The sequence below is a fragment of the Heloderma suspectum genome, chromosome 4, assembly GCF_057233095.1.
Source record: "Heloderma suspectum isolate Gila_16-S chromosome 4, 16-S_ref, whole genome shotgun sequence".
Classification (NCBI taxonomy): Eukaryota; Metazoa; Chordata; class Lepidosauria; order Squamata; family Helodermatidae; genus Heloderma; species Heloderma suspectum.
Window position 1 is genome coordinate 225,153,060 of NC_139461.1, and position 20,304 is coordinate 225,173,363.

At 42.9% G+C, this 20,304-nt stretch overlaps 1 protein-coding gene across 6 annotated transcripts in view; it reads left to right on the forward strand.

Moving 5' to 3' along the window:
* SSBP3 (single stranded DNA binding protein 3) overlaps positions 1-20,304 on the forward strand; it is a 224,012-nt gene that overhangs the window by 150,706 nt on the left and 53,002 nt on the right. For all 6 annotated transcript variants that reach the window (XM_084852425.1, XM_084852426.1, XM_084852427.1 and 3 more), the window contains one exon: positions 10,125-10,214. In XM_084852425.1, coding sequence (XP_084708551.1) covers positions 10,125-10,214 — 90 coding nt within the window. The remainder of the gene's footprint in view (positions 1-10,124; positions 10,215-20,304) is intronic.

A 20,304-nucleotide genomic window follows, 5' to 3' on the forward strand; every position in this document is an offset into this window, starting at 1 on the left:
AGCCATTTTCAAGGAATGTTACACAGCTGGAGACGAAGTGCCTGAAAATGGCTGGGGAGGTAAAAGGAAACCAGAGAAGAGTGGGGAAAGAGGGTGATTTTTTTCCCCTTGTTATCGCACCCTCCCATTTTAGTGGGCAGCAGTTTTTATAGGGACTCCTCTAAAGGAGAACTGAAAAGGGAGTGAACTGGCTGTTGAGTTGCATTATTTTATTTTATTTATTTCATTTCTATATCGCCCAATAGCCAAAGCTTTCTGGGCAGTTCACAAAAATTAAAACCAAAGAGCACACAATAAAACTATATAAAATATATAAAACATTAAAACCACAGTATAACAATACAACCAGAATAAAACCTAACAGCAATGCAGGGATTTAAAATACAAATTTTAAACAGCAAAGCTAAAAGTCTAGAAAGCGAAAATGCTAAAATGCCTGGGAAAATAAAAACGTCTTCACCTGGCACTGGAAATAATATAAGGTAGGTGCCAGGCGAACCTTACTAGGGAGCTCATTCCACAGCCAGGGTGCCACAGCAGAAAAGGCCCTCCTCCTAATAGCCACCCGCCTCACTTCCTTTGGCAGGGGCTTACGGAGAAGGGCCGCTGAGGATGATCTTAAGGTCCGGGCAGGCACATGTGGGAGGAGGCGATCCTTCAGATAACCTGGCCCCAAGCCATTAAGGGCTTTGAATGTTAATACCGCCACTTTGAATCGGGGCCAGAAATGGACTGGCAGCCAGTGCAGCTGGAAAAGTACTGGCATAATATGAGCTCGTTGGCCAGTTCCTGTTAACAATCTTGTTGCCCTATTTTGGACAAGCTGAAGTTTCTGGACCATTTTCAAAGGCAGCCCCACGTATAATGCATTGCAGTAATCCAGTTGAGAGGTTATCAGAGCATGGATAACTGTAGCTAGGCGATCTCTGTCCAGATAAGGATGTAGTTGGTATACCGGCGTAAGCTGATAAAAAGTACTCCGTGCCACTGAGTTCACCTGTGCCTCAAGTGACAGTTCTGGATCCAAGAGCACCCCCAAACTACAAATGTGATCCTTTAGGGGGAGCGCAACCCCCTCCAGAACAGGTTGAATGCAGGGCAGACGAACCACCCTCTAACAATACCTCCATCTTGTCTGGATTGAGTTTCAGTTTATTGGCCCTCATCCAGTCCATTACCATGCCCAGACACTGATCCAGAACAACTACTGAGAAATAGAGGTAGAGCTGGGTGTCATCTGCATATAGATGGCGCCTCAGCCTACACCTCCGGATAACCCCCCCCAGCGGTTTTATGTAGATGTTAAACAGCATGGGGGATAAAATAGAGCCCTGTGGAACCCCATGGCATAATTGCCATGGCACAGAGCACTAATCCCCCAGCACCACCTTCTGGATTCGGACATCCAAGTAGGAGCGGAACCACTGCAGTGTAGTGCCTCCAACTCCCAACCCAGAAAACCTATCCAGAAGGATACCTTGGTCAATGGTATTAAAAGCCACTGAGAGGTCCAGGAGAATCAACAGGGTCGCACTCCCCCTGTCCCTCTCCCGGCAGATGTCATCCCACAGGGCGACCAAGGCAGTTTCTATTCCAAAACCAGGCCTGAAGACCGATTGAAATGGATCTAGATAATCCATTTCATTCAAGAGTGCCTGGAGCTGTCCTACAACCACACGCTCAAGCACCTTGCCCAGGAAGGGGATGTTGGCCACTGGCCTATAATTGTTAACATCCTCCGGGTCCAGGTTAGGCTTTTTCAGGAGTGGTCTGATTACCGCCTCTTTTAAAGTGGCCAGAACCACTCCCTCTCCCAAGGAGGAATTTATAACCTCCTGGACCCAGCCGGACATCCCCTCCTTGTTTGATTTAATAAGCCATGAAGGGCAAGGGTTAAGCACACCCTTGATTGGACTTGAGCAAGCACCTTGTCCACATCCTCAGGCCTCAGTAACAGCAACTCATCCAATAAAACTGGACCAGATGGTGCTCTGAACGCCTCTACCAATGGAACTGCATTAATGGTGGTGTCCAATTCATGGCGAATCTGAGCAACTTTATTTTCAAAGTGCTGCACAAACTTGTCACAGCGTGCAACCGAGGGTTCCACCGTCTCTCTCCCTGGCCCAGAATGTAAGAGGCCGCGAACCACTCGGAAAAACTCCGCTGGACGACACTGAGAAGATACAATGCTGGTGGAAAAGAACTGTCTCTTTGGCACCCTCACTGCCACAGAGTAGGCTTGATAATGAGCTCTAACCTGTGTTCGGTCAGACTCGGCACGAGTTTTCCCCCACCTACGTCCTAGCCTTTACCCCTCTTGCTCCATTGCCCTCAGCTCAGGTGTATACCAAGGAGCTAGCCAGGCTCTGCTCAGAGGAGAGGGCGTTTGGGTGCAATCATGTCAACCGCCCAAGTCATCTCTGCATTCCACAGAGCGACCTGGGCTTCGACAGGAGCGCAGCCATACCAGCAGGAAAATCCCCCAGAGCCCTCTGGAATCATCGGAATCCATTAGCCTCTGGGGGCGGACCATTTTAATAGGTACCCCACCCTTGCAGAGGGGGAAGGCTGCCAAGAGTCTAAACCTCAACAAGAAGTGATCTGACCATGACAAAGGGACAGCTGTTAATTCCTCCACTTTCAGATCACCATCCTCCTGCCCAGTCGAGAAAACCAGATCAAGTGTGTGTCCTTTTATATGTGTTGGGCTGATGACATGTTGGGACAGCCCCATGGTTGTCATGGCGGCCATGAAGTCCTGAGCTGCCCCGGATACAGCGGCCTTGGCATGGAAGTTGAGATTTCCCAGGACCATCATCCTAGGGGTCCTCAACACCAAGTCCAAGACCACCTTAGTATGGAAAGTGAGTATTTTTGTACGATGATTAGGATTTTTCCACTTGTGATACAAGAACACTTACTGGGGTCTCACTGTGCAGTAGTGTAAGGCGTTACTTTGTGTGCTGATAGGTTTTCGGGGGGAAATGAAAATGGAAAGGATGAATTCTTATGCCCCCCCATTTCTTGATTCTTTACTACTATTCCATCCTGGCAGGTTGAGGAAAAGGAGACAGAAAGTGCACGTTAAACAAAGTTTTATTGATTTTAAATAATAGGTTTTTAAACTTTGAAATGGTAAAACAAAGGGAAAAAATAATTAATAACTACTTCATAGGGGAAATTAGCCTGAACAACCAAAATAGGATTCCAGATTAACAAACAAAGGAATGTCAAAATCTATTTGGTATTTATTGGATGGACCTGTACTCAGGAGTGATCCATCTGTGTTTGTCAGAAATCAAGACCATATCATGCAAACTGCTTTTGATTTCGCTAAGTTTTTAGAAGCTCTCATTTGGTGTCTAGGTTTGTCCACAGTGAGATAATGCTATTTCTTTCTACAAGATTTAACAGCAAGTTGGATTTGATCTTTCCATTCTTGCAGCTGTAGGAAGTTCTTTGTGCAATACTTCCACTTGCTGCTCGGGGAAGGTATGTATTAATGCTACTCTAGGGTCATAGGAACATCGCCTTGTACTGAGCCAGACCATTGGTCTTTCTAGCCCAGTATTGTCAACACTGACTGGCAGTGGCTCTTCAAGGGTTTCAGGCAGGATTCTTTTCTAGCCCTACCTGGAGAAGCCGTGGATTGAACCTGGTACCTTCTGCATGCAAAGCAGGTACTCTACCACTGAGCTACTGGTTGGGTCTGTACAGAGGTGATTGTCCTGTGAAGGTTTTCGCACTATCAAAAAACTGAACATGACGCCCTGTGTGCATGCTCATTACAACCTTACCAACATTTGTTAGATCTTAAACTGAAATATTTGTGCATGCTGAATAGGGGTAAGACACCACTTGGATTGAGATGGCTAGATAGCATCACCAATGCAATGAATATGAACTTGAGCACACTCCGGGAGACAGTGGAGGACAGGAAGGCCTGGCGTGCTATGGTCCATGCGGTCACGAAGAGTTGGATATGACTTAACGACTGAACAACAACAATAACCACCTGGACAAGAATTAAATATCATGTGAAATACATGCGCACTAATGTGTGCTGATGACAAATGTTGGGCCTGTAATAACTGATACCAATTCACCTTAAGTTGTTCAAGAGAAAGACAATAACTACAAGTAACTATAAAGTGGAAGATGCCATTCTCCTTCCAAGGAAGAAAGGCACTCAATCCTTTGTCAGAATAGTCAATAAATGATGCAATTATAGAAATGGGGTCAGATGTTTAGTCCATTTTTTACCAGACGCAAGTATCCAGTGTATAAGGAATGCTGAACTGGTAGATATTTCTGAGGAGACTAATCAAAAATGGATTCACGTTTCCTTGAATTCTTTTCATACTTAGAATTTCCATTTCTGCCCAATGGAAGTGAGAAGTCTGAACAAGATGGCAGAGCTGGATCAGCCCTCCCCAGCCTGGAGCTGTCCAAATGTGTTACAATACAGCTCCCATCACCCCCAACCAGCGTGTTAATTGACTGAGCTGGTGGGGATGATAGAATTTGTAGTCTGACACATTTGGAGGGTGCTGGGTTGGGGAACACTGTCCTAAGCTATCCCACACATGTCTGTACATGCGTGTAAAACCCACACCCCACACATACATCGTGGGATTTTCTGTCATTGCATTTGTAAGTACTCAGAAGTGCTTGTTCTGAATCTGCTCATCAGTCATAATCCCAGGAAGAATTTGAAATAGGTAATTTAACTTAGGGAAGAGAACCATTTTTCTAGCAAGGGTTTTGCCAGACTAAGACAAATTATATGTTTTCCACTCTTGGGCTTCTTACTTTGTTTCAAGCTGCTTCTTCTCAGCTATGAAGAATGAACATGTATTTATTATTAAAAGTGAAGCTACTGTGGTGTGATCATAATAATGAATCCCTTCTTCATTTTTACCACTTGAAAATGCATTTTCAGTATTTGTTATGATTAAGTTTACTTGATAGACTGATAATCATTTTTGTGGCAGGTGAGATTTCTGTGATAGGTGAGATTTCAGGACACCTATCAGCCACAAGTTCATAGTTGTGTAGTTTTCATGGTTACTCATTCTTATATAGATGTTCCCACAGGAGGAGAGATGTATGTGGTTGATCCACATGGAATGTAGATTTGGTTTTCAGTTCATTTCACATGGATGTATTTTTAAATTTGCTATCCTGTGGTATGTCTGTTAACAGCCTTGTAAATAAGCCCACAAAAATTACTAGCCTGCTGGGGGTTGGTAGAGAAGGATGGACATATGCATTTTTATGCTGGGCTTGGGGGAGAGGGCTTCCCTCTTCTAGCAGCCTGCTTGGTTTCTGTGTTGAGCACAGAGGAGAGGTGGAGTTCTCCATCCCTCTGCCACGAGCCTGCTCACTTGTCTGCATGTAATCCCTGGTTCTGTATAGCTACCAGGCTAGTGCTTAAGTACAAGACTGTAAAACAAGTAACCATAGAAGAATTACAGCAAAATGTACAGTCATGGTAGATACAAGTGATCATATAAATTGAACCCTCCAACTACTCTTATTTTATTACAGTGATTTTTTAAACATGATAACTTGGTGGAGCCCACTGATTAAATTGTAGGTAGCTGTATAACTGGTTGATGAGGCTATCACCAGAGATCAGTGGAGGCAATGCAGCACAAAATATGTTTCTGTTTACATTTCCACAAGGTACAATCTAGCAAACATTAGTCACAACTAGGAATGGACAAATCTGTCAAGTTCAATACCGCAGAGTTTCTCATTTTTCCTGCTTTAAGTTTATTCTGTCTCATTTTTGCATCAGTTTGCAATTTTTTTAAAGTCTGCACTAAAATTCACATGTATTTTCATGGGCATTTATCTAAAGGTATTACATTGTTGTATGCACTTTCCTAAATATACCCGTTTTTGTAGGTAATTTTCTTTAATGTGGTTTTGTGTGCACCTTCCCCTAAAATACACATTTCTGTGCTCACTTTCCCCTGTTGTACGCATTTTTGTGTGGATTTCCCTCTATTATACCCATTTCTGTGCACATTTTTTAATTTGCGAACTGCATCACAAAATTCGGGAAAGTGCAAATATTCATATTTTTGCATAGGTTTGGGAAATGCAAATCTGGTAAGTTTGCATTAAAATGTAGTACAATATTCACCTATCCCTAGTCACGAATGAGTCATTTATTCAACATAGGGCCAGTTAGCATGTCATAATTAGCCACGGTGAGAATAAGCCACCATGGGTTGGTTGCTCGCTCACCAAACCATGTTACTCCTGACAGATGATTAGGCACTCTGTGGCTTGCTGCAGCTTGTTTCCTCCTTAGTCCTCCCGCCCACTCCCAGCACATATCCCATGGGCCATTGTGGCACAACCCCTCTCATATCCTTATGCTTACAGAGGGAAACTTTTCTGGCTTCCCACCCCACTTCAATCACCACCCCTTTTCACTGCAATTTTTCCATTCACAACCCTTTTTAAAAATTATTTTTCGCTGCCTCGGAAGTGCACAAGAAGTACCCTGTTGTTCGCTAGTACACAAATTCGCCTGTCCACTGTTTATTTTCTTCAGCAGTACAGCTCAATATCCCCTCTGTATGTGCTGGAATCCCTCTAGTCAATGTCATCCTGTCAGTGTATTAGGTTTTGAACTGACAAGCTTCCTTCTCAGTTTCCTCCCCCATTTCAATGTTTCCCTTGAACCTGAACCTGAAACCTGAAAGCGGCAGCCAAATAGGATGGAGCTATTGGGGTGGATGGGTGTACTTACTGTGGGAGTATAGGTGTACTTACAGCAAATAAGGGTACGTTTTTTAAATTTTATTTTTCTGTCCTTCACAAGTGTGCAGAACGGGGGGAGAATTTCCACAGATATAATGTGAGAGGATGCAGTACACATGTGGGAATTTAGTGACGTCCCCCCCGCCCCGATCACTCCCCCTTTTTGGAGCAATTACGTTGTTTGCCACCTTTCTTTCCTGCTACTTCCAAAGTACAGACATGTGTTCGTAATTCCCCACTCCCACCCTGGTCCTTCACAAGTGCACAAATTTGCATGTCTGCTATGTACAGAATGCAGTAGTACATTGCCTTGTCAGTTTCCCTGTAAATTACCTACTCCACTTTGGTGCTTCCCTCGACATCTTTCGGAATTTGCTCTGTAGCTGCTTCGGGCAAGCCATTCTGCTGTGTTCAGACATCATGACAAGCCACCCTGGGGACAAGCCACCCTCAACAACCCAACAAGAAGCCCTTGGTTCTCAGGGTTAACAAACGGCACTGAATCGTCTGTGCCAGGTTCAGACATCACGATAAGCCATGCTGACACAAACAAGGCTCGCAACCCATTGTGGCTTATCGTGTCGTGTGAACCCAGTCGTTGACTTAGCTAACTTATTCTTGTGTTCAAAACACATGATTCCCTTTATGAGCTTCCCTAGTAGAAAGTTTGGAACCTATCTCTTTTGAGAATATACAACTTGGATGTAAATTTTCCACATTTTTTTCATGTGACATTACTCCATACAGTTCTTTCTGTATAAATACTCCCACCTTGAGCTTAGTAAAATGTTCTACTTCCAGGTCAGGGATTGAAAGATGTACAATACCATTGGCAGAGGCTTTCTCATAAAGTATTTAGAAATATCTCTTCTCTAAGTGGGAAGAATGGTAGTTGCATGTGGATGATTGAACTTTTGAGGTTTGGGTAACTAGGTAATGTTCTCAACAAGACCTTGTTTCATTAAAGATATGCAATAAGAAAATTGGGAGCTGTGAGGCAAAATTATGATGGGTTGACTTAAAAACGATTGGAGCACAACTTTACTCTTTTCAAGTCTACAAAGAGTATTTTATCACTCATGGTATATCTTAAGGGAAGAATTCTTTGTTTTCCTTCTAGCTCATTAGCTTATGTAATGCTGCCGCTTTCAGAGCAGAAACTGGCAAACACATTAACTGCAAGCAAGCGCACTGTCCACTTGCCACTTCTACTTCGCTAAACAAAGTTAGTTGTGGCCTGGCACTCTGGCTTGTTGAGGGTTAAACAGCCAGAGTTTTAACCCAACAATAAACCATGGATTCAAATTCTGGGTTGTTTAACATTCAACCTAGATGTCAGGTTTGGACATCAAGACTAACAACCCAGGGGGCGTTCCTGAGTTGTTTAGGGAAGCGGAAGTGACAGGCAGCTGGAAGGCAGCATTCCTGGGTTGTTTAGCAAAGTGGATGCAGCAAGCACACAGGAGGCAGCGCACTGGCTTGCGGGCGGCCGTGACAATCCATGGTTTAAACAAACCATGAGTTATTATGTGTGAACTGAACCATTGAGTTGTGAACTAGTTACAGTCATACAAATCTGTGTTTAAAAGGAGACTGAATATGTTAAAATTTAATTTTAAAAGCTTAAGTTTTTCTCATAGTTGTCCCCACTTGGCCATGGAAGCTCACTGGGTGACTTTGGGCCAGTCACACACTCTCAGCCCAAACCACCTCACAGGGTTGTTGTTGTGAGGATAAAATGGAGAGGAGGAGAATAATGTAAGCCACCTTGGGTTCCTTGCAAGAGGAAAAAAAGGCGGGGTATAAATGCAATAAATAAATTAATTAAGTTTGCTTCCATAGGTGACAGCCAGAAGTGGAGTGATAGTTTAGAAATGGAAATTGGATTCTTACTTCCGTAGTCTCACTGGTGTTGAACTGTGTGCTTCCTGTAGCAGTTGTAAAAATGAATTTCCCTTCCCCATCAGCCACAGTTTTTGTGTCATACCTTTGCTTCGTGCCCCCAGATGTTGTCTTGCTACTTGGCATCTTTTATTTCCCCTTGGAAAATAGAAAATGAAAGAGTAAATATTATGCTGGGCAGGAATACATGTGATGATGGTAACAGGTGATCTGTAATCTTTAGTAGAGACTTGACTTGGATTGGTAAAAAGTTGGGGGAAACCAAATTCTTCATTGGGCAAAACCAAGTTGTAGACCTTTGCTGTTATTTATGTTGGCACAGGAACCTGCTATAAAAGTGTTTATTTTTAATTATCACTCGTTTTGTTAGTGTAATGCCTTGTTCATGTCTTATTCCAGACAAGATGAACAGATTATGCTGGGGCCTATTAATGGGTAAGCCCTTTCCCCATAATCCCATATATATCCCATAAAGTTGTGCCAAAGATCAAATGAGGACATTGACTAAAGGCCTACATCTATTTAGTCACGAGAAATCCATAGAATATTTGTGGGAGGAGAGAGAAACTTGAGTGCCATTGTGGTGGAGTGGCTAGAGCGTTGGCTTTGGATGTGGGAAACCTGGATTCAGATTTCCTGCTCAGCTACAAGAGTTTACCAGGTGGCCTTGGGCCTACCTCACAAGCAACCTATGGTGTGGCAGCTAAAAGGCTGCTCTGAGTTTCTTCTGGAGAAAGGAAGGATACAAAGGTGAGATTTTGTGTGTCTTTTCTTTAAATATTCAGTATGATCATTCTACTTCATAAAACATGGCATGTTAAACATTTAAGGCTTCTAAGAAGTTTAGATTATGTCCAGGATTGTGGTGATATATTCCTCTATCAAGAGGGATAGAAACGTGTTGTGGGTTTTTAAATTTGAAACTGATGCTCCCGAGCTAGGTTACACAAGTAGCCGTGTTGTATGCTGAGTAAGAGCCTGGAACACAGCAGTTGAGGCATCAGCCCACAACTAGTCCTCTACTCAAAGATAGGAACTTGCCATTTTCTTTGACTATGAGCACTTTAACTTCAGGATTACATTATGATTGTTTAGTTTTTGAAGTGGCTGCAGTAATTTCTACTACGATTTCCATTACAGCATTTTAAAAGCAGTTGTCGCACCAATTTATTTGATGACAAAAGAGCCAGAATCCCAGTTGCAGATCAATTTGAATTGCAACCATTGGCATTCTATTAGTCTTAATGGTACGCTCTTACAATGCAGAGTGTAAAGGGTGGCTTTCCTTTGGGTGGCCTTGATGATGGTGAAATTGGTTATTGGTCATACACTAATTGATGGAGCCTTGAGATGTGTGTTGGCTTCTTTCTTTTTTCAGCTGACCTGAAACCAGTACTATTTATTTCTTTGATCAATCTCTATATTTGTGTTTTGTACAGAGCGCAGCTGCAGCGCCAAGTCCGGTACTTGGAAACATTCCTCCAAATGACGGAATGCCAGGGGGACCCATTCCTCCCGGTTTCTTTCAGGTAAGAGTTAAATCTTCTGATTTTTGTTCTTGTTTACTACATGTGTGCATATGAATGGATTTTTAAGCATTTCAGTGAGGTGTCATTGTCTCAAAGACACTTTTTAAATAAAACAGCCAGAGGTACCCAATTAGTTGTAAATACTGGTGGATTTTTCCTAACTCTAGTTTTTGCAGTGTGCCTGAGCTACATTTCTCTTGTCTGGAGAGCAAGATTTGCTTCATTTTCTTTCTAACAATTCAAATTTTTCCAAAGCTGCTTTTATTTTTTTATTTATTTCCCCCCAGTCTATATTTATATATATATATATATATATTCATTCATTCATTCATTCTTGGTCATGATGGGCTTGTGTATAATTCAAAACATTCAGGATTTAGGTTCTTCTTTTTTTTCCTTTATGGTTAACCACTTGATTTTTTCCAATTGCCATCACTGAAATCTTTTAACATAACCAGCTTTCGCTTTAGCCACAAGCAGAAACATGTCCAGCCTGAGCCAAAACTGCAGCATGTTGGCAATGAGGGACAAACCCAGTATTAAACAGATCTGTCTTTTTTGGAGTTGAACTCCTTTCCCCCTGCATCTCCCTTCTCATAGCAAAGTTTGACTTTAGCCTCATGTGATTCCTGGTAATAGAATTGTGAACAAATCCTATGATGAAGGAGGCTCAAGTCAAAACAACAACTACTACAAAACATGGGAGGTTAAAAGTAAAACCAAAATATCTCGTCTCTGTGCTATGGCTGGGCAAACTGGGGGCTAAAACAGATATTACTTTAAATCTGTGCCTAGCAGCTAGGTGTGTGTGTGTGTGTGTTTTCTTTTCCTTTCTTTTTTGCCTGGAGTGGGCACAGAGGGGCCAATTCTGGATCTTAATAGCCCCCCACCCCACACTAGTTTTTCAGTGCAGATTGACCCCCCCACACACACCTACTGAAGTAAAAATGTGAGGGGAGACAGAGTTACTTGACAAAGATTTAAAACAATATCGGTTTTGGCCCTGTGTCACACAGAAGGGTCAAGTTGGAGACTATGAGCTGGAGGGCTGCCATTAATTTCCACGTTATAAGGAACTTGCCACTGTTTGCCTGTTATTTGCATAGACACACAGAGAGGATCTTCAGCACTTATATGTTGATATAATTTTGCAATTGCTAACTTCAGATATGTGTGAACTTCAGGCAACTCTTAAAACAAAAATAACCCCAGGGGGTTTAGAAATCATGACATCTGAGAAATAGTGAGATTAGGTTAGTTACCACTTTATTTCTTGTAATCTGGCATATTTTTGCTAGCATTTTCTTCGAGATCATCTCTGTAACCATGTGTCCTGATTTTAAAATCACAAAAGCTGGGATATTTCTCATCCTGATGAGTGCAATTAGCAATAAAAAGGGACACACGAGTAGTAGCTCTTTTAAGTATTTCAGTATTTATTTATGTTTAAGAACTATTATTTTAGTCCCTCTGGTGTGATTTTAACTCTTGTACCTGATGTTGGTTTTAGTTCTTGCAACCGTATTATATTTTGTGCTGTGTTGGTATGTGTATTGGTTTTATATTGTGTTATTGTTTTTATTGTGATTTTTATTGTACTTTACAGTGTTTAAAATTATATTGTACAACTCCTAGAGAACTTTTTTTGTGCAGAGTTTAATAAATTAAATAGTAAACTGTAGTTTAGCTGCCGTGATTACTGAGGTTGTTGGTAGTCAGATTTGTATTACAGAATTACTTCCCAGCAAGAACTCTTTCTCATAAATGGCCATTTGTTTTACCTTATTTGAGTTATGGGTTACATATAGGAACCCATAAAACTTCAGCACGTGATTGTGTGATCAGTGTTATGTGGCCTGCATTACAATCCTAAAATTACTAATTCTGTGGAAATCTAATTATGCAGCTGTAATTGTCCATTATTGTTGTGTGTGTTTTGTGAATAAATATGTATTTAGGATATTTGTGCAGTTGAAAAAAATAAAAGTTTTGATTTTGAGCTACTAAAAAGACTTAAACAGGTTGAAATAAAAGAAAAAAGATGTGAAATGGTAACATCTGCCAGGAATGCAAGTTTTGTATGCCCTGGGTACAACATATGTGGTCCCAGGATTTCAGTTGCAATCTGTTTGATAAAGAGTATCTCCCTTTGCCAGTGTGTTTTAGATGTATTTCAGAAGGGTATTTTGTTTGTGGGTAAATAGCCCTAGGTGAAGACCCTGAAGGAACACTGAACATGTGCTTTACCTTTAAACAGTAACTCAGTTGGAGGAGTTTGGCCATTTTGATTTTGGTTAAGTATGTTTATGATACTTACAAATCTATTGGCATATCTGTCCCACATAGCGGATACATGTTCCTCTGTCTGACCACCATTTGTCAGAGATTTTGCACTAAGGAGTATTTTTGACCCTTGAGCAGACTTCATGCTTTTTTATTTTTTATTTTATTATAAGAATATATGAAGAGCCCTTCTAGGTCAGATTGAACGCTTATCTAGTCCAGCATCCCATTTCCCACAGTGGCCAACCAGACGCCTATGGGAATCCTGCAAGCAGGGCATGAGGGCAATAGTACCCTCCCGCTGATGTTCCCCAGCAACTGGCATTCAGAGACATACTGCCTTTCATCCTCGAAGTAGCATATAGCCACCATGAGTAGGGGAGCCGTTGATAGCCTTACCTTCCATGAATTTGTCAAATTCTCTTTTAAAGCCATCCAGATTGGTGGCCATCACCACATCTTGAAGACACGAATTCCATAGTTCTAACTATGTGCTGTATGAAGAAGTACTTTTGTCTGCCCTGAATCTCCCACCATTCAGCTTCAGTGGATAATCCCAAATTCTAATATTGTGAGAAAGGGAGTAACCTCTCTAAAGAGGACTACATGTTCCCATTGCACCTGCCTTTTGGAATGTCTGTCTATCAGGGGTGTTGCTAGGTCTGGACTTATGGGACCCTGGCCACAAATCTATTTCCCACAGTCCCGGGTCTATTCCCCAGAGCCCTAAGTGTCCATTGGTGCCAACAGAAGGGTTTTTTTCTCAGCTTAATTGCCATGTAGGGGGCAATTTCCAAAGGGGATTGCAGATGGGGAGGGGAGGGTTAACCCTTCCCTCCCCACATGCTGCAATGCCCCGCAACCCTCCACCCCCCACCCGCCAGTTTAGCTGAGGAAAAAAAATATTTGTGTTGGTGCCAGTGGGAGGGTTTTTTATGAGCTTAGCTGCCATTCAGGGGGGAATTTTCAGGGGGATCACAGTTGGGGAGGAAAGGATTAACCCTCCCCTCCCTGCATACTTTGCTGCCCCCTCCCAAAAAAATCCCCTCCTCTACATAGCAATTAAGCTTAGAAAAAAAATTTCCATTGATGCTAATGGAAAGATTGGGCCCCAGATCTTTTTAAGTCCCTAGGAACTCCCCTGCTTCCTATATTGGCAAATCTCCACAGACTAAAAAAAAACAAAACAAACCCACACCCATAGGGCTGAACTACAATATGAATACATACTGTAATTTGCCTTATGGTGTGATACATTTCAGCCAACCTATACATTAGCATGGGCGTCACTTTACAGCAGCCTTCCTCAACCTGGTGCCCTCCAGACGCTTTAAACTAGCTGGGGCTGATGGAAGTTGAAGTCAAAAATATCTGGAGAGCACCATGTTGGGGAAGCCTGCTTTATGGTATTCATCCCATTGAGTACAATAGAAAATTTAAGGAGGGAACAAGAAGTGATGTGCCAGTGAATGTCTTTCAGGTTTTGTAATGTAGACCGTGTGTCTTCTAGTGACATCTTCTAGTGATAGTGTTGGGCATTCTTCCTCCTCATGACAGCAAACAGGATCTACCTTCAAACAATAAGTGCAACCTGGAGGATGGAGTCCTATATGCCTAGATGTACACTGGGTTGGTATCAGGAAACACAATTCTTACTGAGCTCCTCATAAAGGAGATCTACCAGTCACTCAATTTTAAAAGATCTCATTAGGGATTTCTCCCAACAGCAGGGCAGAATGTGCCTAGAAAGCTGGCTTGTGGGCATAGAGTCTCAACACTAAGGGAACAAATATTCCTTTTGTAGTGAATACTGAGGAGGGATTTGAAGGAAGAGTGGGAGGCATACCATAGGACAGTCTTCCCCAACCTGGTGTCCTCCAGATGTTTTAGACTACACCTTCCAGCATTCCTGACCATTGGCCATGCTGGCTGACGCTGAGTGGGAGTTGAAGTCCAAAACATCTGGAGGGTACTAGGTTGGGAAAGCTGCTATAGGGGTACTGGGAGAGAGTTCCAGGCATAAGTGTTTACAAGAGAGAATGGGAGGAGTTGTTTACGAAACCAGGAGACTTCCTGGCACTGGAAGGTGATAGTCATGGGCAGGATAGAGAGATTGGGGTGGTGTGGAGAGGCAAGGCCAATAAATGTTGGCACTTTTGAGCTTTTGCCTATGACCATGAGATTAGAAGGAGGAAGACAATAGGTCAGGGGTCCCAAGTGCAGTATCTGAGGGGACCTCCAATGGTTCCCACTAAGCGGTCCCCTTCAAAATTTTACTTCTAATACATTTGAAAAAAGATAGGGCGCCGGGTTTTCCTTCCTGTTCCTGAACCTGCTGCTGTTCAGTGGACAGGAAGAGAAGCAAAGAGTTGCTTCCTGGTCCCGCCCACTCTTCTTCCGTCCCCTCAGACCTTTCTCCACACGCTCTCTCTCCACTTCCAGCCTCTAGCCTAGCTATTTCTCTCCACCCACCCCTTTTCCTCCCTATTTCTCTCCTTTTCCCCATCCCTAGCCTCCTTTCTTTCTCTCCCTTCCTCGCCTTGCTCTTTCTCTCCCACTCACCCCTTCATCTTGCTGTTTCTCTCCACCCCCAGCCTCTAGCCTGGCTATTTCTCTCCCCTCTACTTCTTTACCTCGCCGTTTCTCCCTCTCCTAGCCTCTAGCCTTGCTCTTTCTCTCCACTCTACTCCTTTGCCTTGCTTTTTCCCCCTCCCTCCCTCCCCATACACATACACACCCCTCTTTTGACTAGCCAGCCCCCACTGGCAGCCATTATGTGACTAGCCACATCCTCCATGGGAGCTATGTTGTTGTTGTTGTTGTTGTTTCTATTGCTGTTTTACTGTGTTTACCTTTTTATCACTTTTATATTTTAACTTTTTTTATGTATTTTATTGCTGTAAGCCTCCTTGGGAGGACTTCTGCACTGAGAGGCAGCCAAGAAATATTTTAAATAAATACATACGTAAATAGATTTTGTGCTGATGCTCACAGCAGTTTCTCCAATTTCCAAATGTGCCCATGGGTCCAAAAAGCTTGGGGATCCCTGCTTGGGGATGAACCTTCTATCGCTAGTATATACCATTGTGATACATGCTAACAGACTTGATTACTTGCTGTACAGCAAGCTCACAAGCATGCATCAGTCTTTGCCAATGATGTTCTTTCCAGATTATGAAAAGAATGCCTATGTAATTAGGACTAAGGCAAGGCAAAGAGCAACTGCTCAGCTGACAATGTCTCCTCTTGTTTCTAGGCCAAGCAGGTCTGTAGGCAAGTGACAGAGTATATAGCTATAATGGTATGTGATTCTATTTGCAGTTTCCAAAGGGGAAAGTACAAGAATGTGAAAAAAAAAACTTTTTAAAAACAGTCTGGAATTGCTCATTGGCTCCCAAAACTATCAATCAAAATACCAAAAAGCCAAGAACAGTTGCACATAAAATGCTGATTTGAGGGGATGGCAAACAAGTTAGCTTTTCACCACCTTGTCCAGTTTTCCAAAACCACAAAATGGGGGAGGGGGCGTGGGTTGTGCTTTGTGGTGGAGGAAGACCCTAGGCAAGACACCCTCAATAGTCTCTTTGCTTCCCCCCTCACTGTGTCCCCCCCTCAGCCCAAGTGTTGGTTGAGGCTGCTGCTTCCCTTTGTTCTTGGTGCCAAACAGAAACGGCAGGTGAACAGATTGGTAGAGAAGACTGAAGAAGTGCAGCAACCAGAAGGACAGGGAGGGCTACCAGATGCCTGGCTTCTGCTCCTCCTTCTCACAATAAATGCAACTTCAAGGACTTTGTCAGTAATCAGCAGTGGACCCCTGCCAGGGCACGGGGCCTGTCAAACGCCCAACAACACTGGTGGCTGACACTGTGCATTTCCATGTAGACTTCCCAGCAGTCAGTGACCAATTTTCACAAAGATCCTAGTTCCACGTTCAGATGTGTTTGTTCTTTACATCATGGCTGGAATTGTAGGCTAAGATGGACTGGAGGGGAAAGGATCCAGGCTGCTAGATATCCATCTCTGCTCCAAGGGGTGGGTTTGAAATAGGAGCTTCTATATGCATTTGAATTGCCTAGTAATGTTCAGTTTCCAAATGCATTCTTACAGATGTGTGTGTGTGTGTGTTTGTGTTTATTGCTGTACGCTTGGTGGCTATGTATTTTCCTACTAAATGTTGAACTCTGTGTGTAGCATTTTGAAAATCTCTCCGATGAAATGTAAAGTTGAACATAAATCAGTGTCTGTTGCTGTGTTAGCTATGCATCAGCAGCTAGTGAGGGATGCACCGTAACAAAGCACTAGCAAGTTTGTGTTCCTACACTGCCCCCTAATGCATTGGGACCTTGGGAGCCAACGGACAATGGTGTTTCTCAGTGCCTTTGCATTTGACTCCCTGCATTTTTTAAAGCTAACAAGCTTAATTTGTTTACTAGTTTATAATTATGTTAGTAAAGCATAAATGAATGTAATGGAGGGGAAAGAGGATACTATGGATACAGCACGTAAAATGAATTTTCTACATGGATGTAAATCAGTTCCGTTGTCAGAAATGACATTCAGGCAGGTACATGCCATTACATATGATGTATGCACAAGTGTGTTTCACCATGGGAGCCTGTCATAAATTGGGGCTTTGTGCCACATTTATACACACTGAAATGGACAAGCATGTGTCATACCTGATGGAATTCACACAGCTTCTTATGTGGAAATTGTGTTCAAGTCAGAAATTTAATTTTGAGTCTTGAGTTCTTTCTTGAAACTTTCAAGTTGTCTGTCTGTAATCTTTCTAAAGCTTTGTTTTCTAAATCATGTTTCATGCAGGTTGTTTTATGGTGATGACCAGATGGCTGTGGCTTAAGGAACTGATGTGCAGAGAATAATTTGTTTGGAGAGCTATAAAATTCAATGATTCTTTCCAAAAAAATTTGCATCTCTTAGCTTTTCAGGCACAATTGACTCAGTAATAAAAATGAAATGTCAGTCCTTGCTATTTAACAAACACTTGGCAATTTGTTGCAGTATCTTAAGGAGGGAAGAAACAGGAGAGTGCAGGTGGGGAAGGAAGTTAAGCGGGAGTGAAAAAGGAAGCGTGGACCTGTTTTTGGCAGGAAAAACTTATACTTTTCTGGCTGCTTGTTAACTCTTATATACAAGCCTGAACATCATTTTTAGCTATATATTTCCAGCCTTTCCTTTACAAATCCTTAGCTGCTCATACCTTGTCAGTCCTGTTGACAGGAAGATATTTACCATGTTCATGTGCCAGTTTCCTCTTGTGCCATAGTGGGTGCGTATGCTGCCCTGGTTAACAATTCTGACTTAGAGGAGAGACAGTTTCCCCCAATACTAGTATACTTCATTTTCCCCAAAAGCACAGTTCAGCACAAATTCATCTATTTGGGGGGTTTTCAAACCCAATGGGGGAAAAAATACTCCTCACTGGTACTGTGATGTCACAAATTTACATCAGTCTTTCAGACCTTCTCTGGTAGTTGGCACAAAGGGTGTTTGCAGCCCTACAGTGAATTCCCAGATGATATCCCAGAATGCAGCAGGTCACACAGGAAAAACAGGAATGTTTAGCACTTATGTATGACTGCTTAGAATACTGAAAATGGAAAGGGGAGAGAACAGGGACAGTTCCTCTGTATTCATATGTGGGGCATAGCCATATCTATTTATGCATGTTTCTGGCAACAGCAGCTACCAACACAAAGATTCTCCATGCATTTGGGCCAAAGCCATGGCTACTTCCATGGAATGACACGATGCAGAAACATTTTTAATGTACATTGTAATCTGGTCCTGACTGACTTGGATTGCTGCCAACCGTGAATGTTGAATTAGAACTCAATCAGCGGCATGTGCACAGGAGCTACCAGAATGCTGGGACTGGGTTCGAACATCACGATAACCCACGATGGGTTAAATAAGCCACGATGGCTTATTTAACCTATCGTTGGTTATCATGTCGTCTGTCATCAATTCTGCAATCTATGATAGCATATTTGGCTGAAATAACCCACTCTGATAATCCACGGTCTGCAGTAAGAGTTGTTTAACTCACTGTGGGTTATTGTGTCATCCAGTGCTCACTGTGGTTTATTCCTATTGCCTACACAGTCGGCTGGCAAGAGCAGCCAAAACTGCTGCCACCGCCTTGCTGCAGCAGAGCCCTTTTTCCGAAATCTGACAAGCAGCCCAAGGACAACCATGCTACAGTTACAAAATGACAGCTTTCCCCTAGTACAATGACAGCCTCGCACTATCACGCTACCCCACTGCAGTGAAGTTACCCAGTGACAGGTTTCCCTGATAGTTACTTTGAAACTGTGCAACTTGGGGAATAAGAAAAGAACTGCTCACTTTTCCATGAAGAAGCACAGTTCTGCAATTATCCACTGCAGCATCTGGACTCTCCCCATGAAGGCACCCTACCTGTGCAATTTCACCCCTTTCTAGCAGACTGTCAGGAGAGTTAAAGCTCCCACTGCCTTTTTCCTTTTGTGGCCTACCCTCCCTGATCAAGCGATCCTGTAACTGCAAAGTAACACAATGACTGAGAATGCCAGCCTTCCCAGATCACTCAATCCTGCTACTGCAAAGTTACACAATCACAGACTTCCCTGATTGCTACTGTGAAAATGCACAAATGCACATTTGTGTAAAAGAAAAAGTAAAGAGAAAAAGATCCCTGCTCGCAACTCTGATAATGCGCAAATTTGGAAATGCACAAAAGTGCAAAGGAAAAAAAATAAAATTAAGAGGAACGGCAATGGCTATGTGGGGAAATGTGCAATTGAGGGTTTTATGAGAGTGTTGGGTGCCTCTTGACTAGGGGAGACTGCCTATGAACTTTTGTCCTGATCCTGCAAACTCCCAAGGGTTTATTTTTGCCATCCCCTTGTTGGTGCACCCAGGATTTTCCCTCCTCTGGGGTAATTGCCCAGGCTTTTGATGGTGCATTAGGTGCCTCCTGACTAGGAGAGTTGGGAGGCACGTGATGCACCATCAAACCCCAGTGCACTTACTCCAGAGGAGGGAAAATCCCAGAAGAGGTAACTGTAACAGCTGTAACACCTTGGAGATTTGCAGGATTGGGACCAAACTTGACACGCCACCTCTCCTAATCGGGAGGCATCCAATGCCCTATCAAAACCCTCAGTTGCGCATTTCCCCCCCTCCCCATAGCATTGCTGCCTTTAGGTATTCTCAATTTCTCTAAAGTGCCATAAGGCTAAAATGCAATTGCGGATTTCCTCCCATAGCCATTGCTGGCATGCAGGCTTTTAAGTGTTCTCAGTATCGCAATTTTTGGCCAAATAAGCCATCGTGGGTTTAAAGATTTCTGACAGATGACACAGTAAGCCAATATGGGTTAAATAAGCCATCGTGGGTTATTGAACCCGTTGTGGGTTATTGTGTCATCCAAACCCAGTCTGTGCATCAAATACTACAGTGCTGATGTTGTGTGCATTTGTTGCAGCACCCAATAATCAGGTGGGGCAAAGTCAGTGTGACGTGATAAGAGTAAGCACCTCTTCTCCTTGATCTTTGGGAAACTACCTGCGATTGGTGTGGGTAAACTGAGCAAAGATGTACATGCCAACACTGATATCTCCAGGGTAGCATGGAATATGTTCCATATAGATTGACAAAATATTATCTGGACAGGATTACTTCCAATTTGCCACTTTACATTTTAGGAGGTAAGGAAGAGGACTTACTGACAGATTCATTCCCAAACAAAAAGGGTGTCAGAGTGAGGCCCCTGGTTTCATATCCTCAGTTCTGTGCCATTTTT